Source organism: Clupea harengus, chromosome 3, assembly GCF_900700415.2.
Source record: "Clupea harengus chromosome 3, Ch_v2.0.2, whole genome shotgun sequence".
In the NCBI taxonomy this organism is placed as follows: Eukaryota; Metazoa; Chordata; class Actinopteri; order Clupeiformes; family Clupeidae; genus Clupea; species Clupea harengus.
Genome location: NC_045154.1, coordinates 18,034,834 through 18,044,891, shown reverse-complemented (window position 1 = coordinate 18,044,891; position 10,058 = coordinate 18,034,834). Strand labels below are relative to the sequence as shown.

General features: G+C 45.6%; 2 protein-coding genes across 5 annotated transcripts; both read right to left on the bottom strand.

Annotated features, from left to right (window-relative positions):
• Window positions 1–698: 698 nt before the first annotated feature.
• Window positions 699–4,703, bottom strand: stoml1 (stomatin (EPB72)-like 1). Of its 4 annotated transcripts, none has more exons than XM_012818686.2 (7): window positions 4,239–4,703; window positions 4,024–4,130; window positions 3,766–3,915; window positions 3,342–3,545; window positions 2,639–2,894; window positions 2,023–2,241; window positions 699–1,764 (listed from the first exon to the last, which is right to left on the bottom strand). In XM_012818686.2, exons 1-7 carry the CDS (start codon window positions 4,414–4,416, stop codon window positions 1,517–1,519), a joined length of 1,362 nt encoding a protein of 453 aa, XP_012674140.1. In that variant the 5' UTR covers window positions 4,417–4,703; the 3' UTR covers window positions 699–1,516. The 4 variants fall into 4 exon arrangements, with proteins under 4 accessions (XP_012674140.1, XP_012674143.1, XP_012674142.1 ...); XM_012818689.2 differs by having other exon boundaries at window positions 699–1,737; XM_012818688.2 differs by having other exon boundaries at window positions 2,023–2,223.
• A 3-nt stretch (window positions 4,704–4,706) lies between these two features.
• Window positions 4,707–9,063, bottom strand: nr2e3 (nuclear receptor subfamily 2, group E, member 3). The gene is made up of 8 exons (XM_012818737.3): window positions 8,886–9,063; window positions 8,373–8,523; window positions 7,789–7,892; window positions 7,033–7,290; window positions 6,465–6,646; window positions 5,832–6,072; window positions 5,541–5,646; window positions 4,707–5,229 (listed from the first exon to the last, which is right to left on the bottom strand). Exons 1-8 carry the CDS (start codon window positions 8,977–8,979, stop codon window positions 5,097–5,099), a joined length of 1,269 nt encoding a protein of 422 aa, XP_012674191.2. The 5' UTR covers window positions 8,980–9,063; the 3' UTR covers window positions 4,707–5,096.
• Window positions 9,064–10,058: the final 995 nt, after the last annotated feature.

Sequence of the window (10,058 nt, the reverse complement as noted above, 5' to 3'; positions counted from 1 at the left end):
GGGGCTCTGTGGAGATGTGAAGCTCTCCACCCCACTGTCTCCCCTTCCTGCCATCACCTATAGGGTCTCCCCTCCCTTCCTGCCATCACCTGTAGGGTGTGCTCTTCCCTCCCCTTCCTGCCATCACCTATAGGGTGTGGTCTCCCCTCCCCTCCTGTATTCTACCTGACTGAATGGTATAAATGCCATACAATGAGGGAGGCCATTGTCTGAGCACCAGCTTAGAGGGGGTCTCCACGCTGAAATAAACTCCAGAAATCATAACTGCGTCTTCCGATCCGTTCTTCAACTTTGGCGTGCTCATTTCGATTCTATCACTACACTAAACGTCCACTCTACTTCTGATGCTGTCGACATGAAACCCAGCACATTCAGCCTCAAGGCTACTCACTCAAGGCTACTCACGTCATGTCTTCTGCAGCTGGTTAAGTTCTTAAAACACTTTATTACGGGCCACATTTAGGACACCTCCTTCGCTGATGAATGTTTTCCATGTGTCCAAGGGTTATGAAAACTAGCTCAAGGTTTATGAAGTGGGGGGGGGGGGGGGGGCTGATGATGGCTTATCTCTAAGGCCGGTTGCTTTCCAACAAGCAAAGGTCACTAAGCACGACACCCCAGTTCTGTATTTATGACTCTCAATGTTAAAAACTAAAATGCTCTAGCGATTATGAACAGAGATATCTCACTCATTGCTGTTCTTTTCAGTATTTTTTTTTTATTAAAATCATTAAAATAGACAGAGAACACTCACATGTAAAACAGCGCAGTACAAAAGCAAGGTGCCCAGAGTGAAGGCTACATTAGTCGTAATCAATAAATACACACACAAATCAGTCAAGGACAACACTGACACTGAAACACAATATAGACTAAAAGAACGCTGTCAGGAAATTGAAAATGCATTGCGCATTATGCCTGTAATACCTTCTAACTAACTGAGAGGCACTCGGAGTCTCGGAACCGTCTCTTCCCCTTCAACAACTGAAGCAGAAGCCCTTTCAGCTCAGCTACTCTGGAGGACCTCAGCATCCTGATGTTCCCACTCATTTGATATAATTTACAGCCTGAAGATGCTGAGAAGTCAGAGAATATCTGCACCCTCTGATCTGAAGTAGCTGATGCTGTCAAAGTTCAACAGATATTTTATCAGCTTCAGCCTCCATGGTAGATTTGATAAACCACTGAGACTCTCTGGAGTGTATTGACCTTTTGGCCATAATAGGTGCTCAAAGTCCTTAGGCAACACATACAAACCACATTCCTGTTGATTATGCATGAGAACAATCTGTCTGGGAGAGAGAGTGTGCTGCTCACATGGAATTACACACCGATACTCCAAAGGTGCTCAATGTCGTGATATCCAGACACCTTGGGAACTTTGCCAGAAAGGTGCTAATATAAATAAATTGATAATCCTAGGACTGTTTTATTATTATTATTATTATTATTATTATGATTAATTCCCACACATTATTGATGTGTTTCTCCTGTGTGTAATCAGGCTGGATGTTCCTCAGCTGTGTGGGGCTGATGGTGTCTCTCCTCTCACGGCTTTGACGAGCTCCTCCAGCCTCATGGCCACGTTCAAGTCGCCCTCCACCCTCAGCCTCCCGCAGGCGTAGGCTGCCATGGGCTTCAGGCTGCCCTGGAACATGGCCAGCAGGTCCGCCTCGCTGAGGGTGAGGGTGACATCTGCCGCCTGTGCCAACGAACCCGCTCCGCACGCACCACTGCCTGCACAGGACCGAGGAACAGCGCCATCTAGTGAGGAAGGATGTCAACTGCACTACACAGACCGTACAGGAAATACAGTATGTTTTCACATCTATTACAGCTTTGGTTGATTTAAATAGAAAAGTCAAGAATATCAACAATCCAATTCCCATTTTCAGAGAAAACTATGGGTGAACTTAAAAGACATTTCCCCCTGTCAGAGAGAACTATGGGTGAACTCTCGTGTGTTTCAATTCCAAACCCTTCATTCCACACCTCCACGAGGGTTGCTCTCTCAGGTCTCACCTTGGCTCAGGTCCAGGTAGTAGGTGCTGGTGTGGCCGCTGTGAGCGGTGATGTTAAACTGGTAGTGGGCCCCCACCGCATGGACCAGTCTCTCACACAGCACCGGCTTCATAGCGGACAGCAGCTCCTCGCCACTGGTCACCTGCCCCAGAGCAAGGTGCTCAGACGACGCCACCTCATCCACCACGGTAACTGTACTGCCTGATGAATACACAGGGACTAAGGCATATTAGCACATTCAGCTACTTTTTACAATGGGATTCATCTGGTTAAAAACCTCTCCAATACAGCAGAAAATGCCGCTGGATGTTATAACCACGCTGCACGAGTCCCTGGGGGCTGTTCCTTCAGCAGACGTTTACCCATCCCAGTGGTAGAGAGACCTACTCAACTGAATAGATACAACAGTAGATATGAGAATGAAGGACCGTGTATAATCTTCCTGCACAGTGACCGATGAAACAGATCAGCTAAATGCTTCTCGTCCACATGAGGGCGTGGTGGAGCAGTGGTTAGTGTCGCTGCTTTGCCAGTGACCAGGTTGTCTGGAAGTCTCTTTGGATAAAACCGTCCGCTAAATACCTGCCCTTTACCCTGTGCATGTAGAGGGGGTTACCTGTGTGGGACTGGGCCGTCTTCATGTTGCCTAGGAAGTGCATGGCTAGCTGCTGCATGGGCCCAGCGATGCCCTCCAGCCCAGCGATGCCCTCCAGCCCAGCGAAGCCCTCCAGCCCTGGCACAGCAGCAGGGGAAGGAGCTGAGGGGGGGCCTGGGAGGGTAACCCCATCTGGGCCTTTCAGCACAGCCTCCAGCGTGAGCTCCACGCGGTCCACCTCCAGGCCCCATGGCTTTGTCATCTCATTGATGTCCATCTGTGAAATGAGAGATGATAGAGAGGGGATTAACACAAGAGACTATTCATGTTTGTATTTATGTTGATTTAGATATTTCGTGGTATTCATAGAACTTTATTTCCACAGGACTTCACTGTCTGGCCATAAACTCCTTAATCTAACCCCATGGCTATGGTGAGAGCACCGAGTGCTTCTCTGAAAGTACCCCATGGCTGTGAAGAGTGGACTGACCTGAGTGCTCTGAGAGTAGTCAGCAGTTTACAGCAAAGACTCTAAAAAGTGACGTCCCACCGTAATTCACACAAGAAAACCAGTGGGCATACACTTCCTTATCAAAACTTCAGATTTTTTTTTTTTTAAATCTTCATTGAGAAATTTCAGAAGTATATTTTCTCCGTCGATCGAGAAAGGAAGTTGCCTGTTTGTGTCTGGAGGTCACATGCAGGCAGGCCGGTTCTAACTCACCCCGAGGTAGTCCCCCAGCTTGACCCTCTCAGTCTGGACCTCCCTGACCGTCTTCTTGCTGAGGCTCTGCATCATGGCGTTCTGCGCTGTGAGCCGGGTGGAGGAGTTCAGGTCCTGCACCGCCACTACGGACATGACGGGACTCCAGATTCGAAACTGGATGTCAGCACCCACTGACACCAGTCCTCCATCTTTAGTACTTACCTGACAAAGGCAGAAGGTGGGGCTCACATCAGGTCACTCAATACCCTGTCATTAATAAGTTACTACATTGTAGTTTTCACAAGATGAATGCAGTTACAAGTTCTATTACTTTTACCCTAACTGCAAACACGTCCTTTCCTGTCCTAATTCATGAGTTATTTATTTCAGATTACACTAGGAACTAAACTGGGACGAGCGTGGCAGTAAAGAGAGGACGCACCTTGCATGGCGGTATGTTGAATGCTCTGGTTCGCAGGTCTACCCGTCGCCACTGATCAATCAGAGGCAGAATCAGAACTACACCGGGACCTTTGGGGGCGCGAATTCGACCCAGACGGAAGAAAACAATCCTCTCGTAGTTGGGCACTACCTACGCATAGAGTTGCATGAAAAGGTAACCACCCCTTCGGACTTTGGAATTTGTAGAATGTCGTTACAAAGCACTCGTGGCAGGTGAGAATGAAGGATTTCAACTTACTTTAAAGATAAACCATCCCGACACAGGAAAGGTTATGAAGGTCAACAATGACACCAGGAAAATGACAATCAAGTGACATATTCGAGACAAGCATCCTTGACTTCTGTCTGTAGAACAACACATTACATGGTAATTAATGTCAGATGTGTATTCGTATTTGCGTTATAGCTCAAGGTATTATTATATTACATGGCCAAAATATTGCGGATTATTACCTGTGAAGTCATTGTCAGTAACTCTGGGAACGTAATCAAAAGAGTGACCCTTTTGGCCATAGTGGGTTCGCTCGAGGTTACTTGACGATGCGAACAAACCAGGTCCTGTTAATGTTACATGAGCCGAGTCTTTCTGAGGAAGAGCGTTGTACTCATATCGAGATGAATTCCCAAACATAATTGTCGGGTTTGAGAGTCAGTTATCCAATGTTTATGTCCCCGACATATTTCCAAAATAAAACTCGTCGTTATGTGCGTTGCCTTGACTTGTCTCACTTCCGTGTTTTGAAACGAGTCCGCAAACATACCCGCAAAGAGGTAATTCATGACTGCCATCTACCGGATCGGCGACTTATTGCAGCAATACTTTGTTTTACCTGCAGTCGCAACATGGTGTCATTGAAATGATGTTATACCGTTTTGTACCTATAATGTTGTACCTCTTAATAACTCACAACATTCAAAACGCACGATAAAGGTTTTTATTGTTATTTACAGAAAATGAATAAGCATGCTGCTGTGCAGATTTTTCTTCAATAGCAAAAAGTATCAAATGTAAAGGCAAATGAAAAGTAATATTTGTATTTTCTATAAAATATATTAATTATACTGTACAATAGCTACTCACAGTCTATACTTATTTGCATTAAGCAAGCAATAATTTGGCCAATACTGCTGTTTCTCCCAGTTTTTTTAGACAAAAAGATAAACAAAATCAACTAAATGAACAAATCCAACATTCAAATGTCACATTGTATTCACTCCCTCGTCAAAATGTCCCGACTCTGTTCCTTGTCCATCTTCATTCGTAGTGATGTCCATGAAAGAGAGACGTGTCTCTCTCAGACTGTGTCCTCTTCAGTTCTTGAACATGTCACAGAGGAGTTTCTCCATGGGTGTGTTTCCGATGGTGCGGTGGAAGAAGAGCAGCTCAATCCGCTCCGAGCTCACAAAGTGCAGAGCAGGCAGGAGGAGCAGCAGTCTCCCAAACCTGCACAGATAAACGGACGCAAAAGAAAAATTACAATCTTTTCATATCTTTGCAATTCATGATAGAACATCACAGAAGAACATTTTTTATTCATTTAGTATAAAAGTGTTGTTTTAGTGTTGTTATATATTTTTGAATGTTTTTTTTATATTTTTCAAATACAACAACGAGCAGGAATTTAAATCTTAATATTAGACATTTTTGCTTTTACCACTAATTTATACTCTATACCAAGCAGTCATATATGATCTCTTATCTAAAGGGTTTTGTCTGCCTTCAGTGGGTTCATCTGTCTCTAACACCCCACTCACCTGGCTGCCTGGTTGGGGTAGAGAGTGTGGATGTGCTGCCCCAGCATCACCTGAGCCTGGTCCTGCAGGTTCTCCACCTGCTCTGGGTCTTTCAGTCCTCTGGTCTCTGGATACCAGAGAGATTCAGCAAGAACACAAAAGGTTAGATGTGTGCAACAACGACATAAGCTCCATAGACAAAGCACAAACACACTTGTTCACTAAAACAGACACACACATATACACAAATGCATATGTGCACACAAATAAACACACACACACATATGTACACACACACACACACACACACACCTGGTTTGAAGAGGACGATAGCCTTGAGGCAGGCGAACTCTGTGGGGTCCACGGCCAGGTTCTTGAAGCGGGTGAAGACCTCCTGCAGCACCCTGAGGTCGGAGGCTGAGGGGCTGGTCTTGCCCTGCTGGGGGGAGGACAGGTCGGGCAGGGAGAGCAGGGGGCAGGTGTCCAGAGGCATGGACCACTGGATGGCACACAGCAGGAAGAGCTCGCTCCACGCCTCCTCCAATAGGATCACCTAAGACCATAGGAGAGATGAGACCAGGCTCAGGTTAATCCACTTATGTATACATTCATTGGTCATCGTCTCCACTTATGTATACATTCATCGTTCATGGTCTCCAAATCAATGGCTACCTAGTTGTCCAGACTGTATACAGATGAGTCATGAGTCACGAAGGGGAACTCAGTACTGAGGGGTATAAATTAAAATTAAAAAATAGATCCACCCAGTGTAACACATGCTCTAATGTAAAAGACGTATTACTAACTATTATATAGAAAATTATGTATTTATTAACAAAGTGCAGAGATTATGATTAAAGAAGACATTCTGCTTCATGTGTATAGGGTTCATGTGGCTAATGGCAGTGCACTGAGCTCTGATTATAAACGCTGATGCCATCTCACCTGGTCTCTGAAAGGAAGGTGAGAGAAGACCGGAAGGTTCTTGGCCCACTTGACGGACATGAAGAGCAGCCGGGCCGAGGTCTCGTACACACTCTCAGGGCTGCTGGAGGGGTACAGGGAGCTGTTGTAGTCCGGGGAGCTCCTCTCAGGCTCGTCGCTGGTCACATCAATGTTCTCATCCACTGTGGAAATATGAACAGGTTAGAACAAGAATAAATATTGTTCTTTCTTGTTTTTAAATTGATGATACAGGGTGCTAGCAAATTATTTCATTACTATGATATTATTTACATGGTTCTTAATATTTCCCCTTCAGAGCAAATAAAAAATAAATCTGTTGTAGCCGTTGATAATGAAGTCATCAAGTCAATAGTTTTATGTGTGTTTACACAAACAAGCATTCACATAAGCATGAATTCCTTTGACAGCGCAATCCCTCTATAAACAACAATGCAGTGAAGATAAACATAGACTTTCTTTTTAACCCCTTTTCTTTTTAACTCCAGCCACATGAGCTTGTCAAGGCCCTCTCCCTCCCCTCCAATCCCTTCCTGTCCCCTCTCCTCACCGTCCTCCGGCTCCAGCTTGGCGCAGGTCTCGGCGGTCATGAGGCTGGCCATGAAGCGGTGCCCGTTCGGGGGACTGGGGCATCGCTGGGTGGGCACGGTGGCGCTGATGCCCGAGGAGGGCAGGTGTGCCCGGCTGATGACGGAGCAGGCGGAGGTGGGCTCGCGCGTGGTGGCCAGGTGCTCCTTCTCCGGGTCCACGTCCAGCGAGTCCAGACGCACCTGAGCCGTGCTGCGTGGCTGCCGCTCGTTCTGCACAGCTGAGGCGGAGAGGACGGAGAGAGACAACAGGAGAGAGAGAGAGAGAACAGGAGAGAGAGAGAGAGAAGGACGGAGAGAGAGAGAGAACAGGAGAGTCAGTCATGGAGAACAAACAATAAATGTATAATTGAGAGCACGCAAGTAAGGAAGCGAGATTATTAGTAGAGCGGATAGTATAGTATAGATGAGTAGATTATTAGTAGAGCGGATAGTATAGTATAGGTGCGTAGATTATTAGTAGACAGGATAGTATAGTATAGATGAGTAGATTATTAGTAGAGCGGATAGTATAGTATAGATGGGTAGATTATTAGTAGAGCGGATAGTATAGTATAGATGAGTAGAAGAGTTTTGTAACTTTATGCATTTCCGAGATTTCATTATTTGACCTCTTGGGAAATAGCTGAGACTCAAACCCAAACCAAAGCCTGCATGGGTGGAGATGGGGAGAAGAGGACAGAGAGGGAAGAAAGAAATAATTTTGCCAAAAAACTCACCATCCTTGTTCATTCCAGCCTGGAGGCACTTCTTTAGGCGGCAGGCTTGGCACTGGTTGCGGTGGGCTTTGTCCACAGGGCACATACCTGTACCCGCCTGACATCTGCAAGGGTGAACAAGGACACGGTGACATAACCAGCAATGTGCTTCATGCAGTGGAAGAGAAGGCTAACATAAGCTCTGATTCAAAGCTGTTTGGAACCCCCTGAAGCACATAATGACCTTGATCTCATTGAGCCATCAGTGGCTGCAAATTGTCATAACACACTCTCAGTCAAATCTGTTTATGTTCACATGTATACATATGCAGATGTTGTGTTCTGGAGCAACAGTTTGACCAACATGCATATGTGTGGGAAGATGACACTGTATTTGAAGGGATTATGCACCATGAATTCAAGACTTTGTAGTTTATTCAAGACATGCTACTTTTAAGAAATCCACACGGACAAATCAAAGAATACATAATTGCTTTGTTAAAGCTGAGGATTTTTTAACAAGATAGAAGCTCTTTTTTCTGTCAGAAATGACTCCACTGCCACCTCCTGGTGAAAAAGATTTGCACCAAACTCGTCCTCCTCACCTGTAGATGAGCTTCCTCCTGACGCTGCGCTTGAAGAAGCCGCTGCAGCCGTTGCAGGCGTAGATGCCGTAGTGTTTCCCACTGCTGGTGTCGGCGCACACTTTACACATGAGGCCTGAGCTCAGGACTTTACCTGGCGCTGGACTCTTACCTGTAACACAGGTGGGAAGGCATTAGAGACATGGCAATGAACCACCAAGTCTAGTAGTGATCGTCACAGACAGTCGGCTAGACATGCCCTCAGTTGTCTAGAGGTCTAGAATATGATCATCCTTTAAAAAATACTAAACATGAGAAGTTATCAGTGAGGTGTTTTAAACTTTAAATGTCTAGGTTAACATTTTTTGAATCACCACAAAACATCTGAAAGTCGTTAAACATCTCACATGTCAATTTCCAACATCTTTCTTTGCCTAAAGTAAACAAACAACTGCAACACAAATAAATATGGTAATGATACATATTAGTTTGACCAGCGTGCTCCCTAGTGCATACGCCTTGTGTTCGTCTCACCTCGCAGGCTGTCGTCCGTTAGGCAGCTCCGAGGGGAGTCTCCTGGGGAGGTAGACTGCACCATGGCGATCTTGGACATGTGCTCATCCATCATCTGGAGGAGAATGTTGATTTCTGGCAGATAGCTCTGGAAGCTCTTTTCAGCCGTCCTGCTAAAGCTATGAAGCCAACGATCTCGTGTGTATATCTTGGTCTCCTCTTCAGTTGCAAACTTAACAAAAAAAAATCCTTTTTTGTCTTCACAGTTCGTTCGCAAAACTATTGCCCATCCAGACGAAGAACACAAACTAGGGAAAAGGAGTCCGAGTGCAACAGTGCTTTGCTTCTCTGAAAAAAAGACAAGTTCATCAGTCGGTTCGGTAAAGTTGGGGGTCCTGACAGCAGCTACCCGAGGTCCGATGTAGACTTGTATCCCTGTTGTGGGCTCCTGGCCGGCGGCTGTCCTCTGGGTCCCTGGTGCCGTATGATGTCCGAGTGAGTCTGAGAGGCTGAGTCTGGTGTGTTGTGTTCTCTTGTGTTGTGGTGGAGGGGGTCCTGTGCCCTGTGATGTCCGAGTGAGTCTGAGAGGCTGAGACTGGTTGGGGCTCCCTAAAGGAGGAAGACAAGGAGATTAGCACCAAACGCTGTGTAAGCACATGCCTATTTGTCATCCTCTTAATCTTTACTGTCCATCTAGGGGTGGATCAATCAGTCACACACACACACACACACACACACACACACACACACACACACACACACACACACACACACACACAGCTAGGCCACATCCTCAACAAGTGGAAAAACAGAGGAGCTAACGAATAGAGGATAGGTGGGGTGGGGTGGGGTAATGGAGAAGGCTCTGTGTGCTCATCAGATGTCTCATTACTTTCTGAGGGCAAACAATGATTAGGCCCATGTATGTTTTATATATTTTTTTATATTTATTTTTACATACAAAGCACAAAGAAAAAGATATGTAGGTATATTTTGACTCCTTGTCTCTGAAGGCCAAAAACCACATCAACAAACAAAGAGTAATTTCTGACAGTGATCTCAGTCTTAAACACCAGCAAAATGTCGAACAATCAAACGTTTGTTAAAAAATTCTATGGCAAATGCTTTTATGTCAGGTTGACTGGATAACCTCAATGCTCTCTTAAGAGGAAGCCGTGAAGATGAACAGATGCT

Excerpts from the sequence above, each read along its gene's own strand:
- stoml1 (XM_012818686.2), bottom strand. The coding sequence starts at position 4,416 with ATGTTTGGGAATTCATCTCGATATGAGTACAACGCTCTTCCTCAGAAA. Across the intron at positions 3,916-4,023 it reads CGGGATGGTTTATCTTTAAA|GTAGTGCCCAACTACGAGAG; the intron begins GTAAGTTGAAAT and ends CTCTATGCGTAG. Across the intron at positions 1,765-2,022 it reads CTACCTGGACCTGAGCCAAG|ATGGCGCTGTTCCTCGGTCC; the intron begins GTGAGACCTGAG and ends CTTCCTCACTAG.
- nr2e3 (XM_012818737.3), bottom strand. The coding sequence starts at position 8,979 with ATGATGGATGAGCACATGTCCAAGATCGCCATGGTGCAGTCTACCTCC. Across the intron at positions 7,893-8,372 it reads AGGAGGAAGCTCATCTACAG|ATGTCAGGCGGGTACAGGTA; the intron begins GTGAGGAGGACG and ends TCACCCTTGCAG. Across the intron at positions 6,073-6,464 it reads ACCTTCCTTTCAGAGACCAG|GTGATCCTATTGGAGGAGGC; the intron begins GTGAGATGGCAT and ends CTATGGTCTTAG.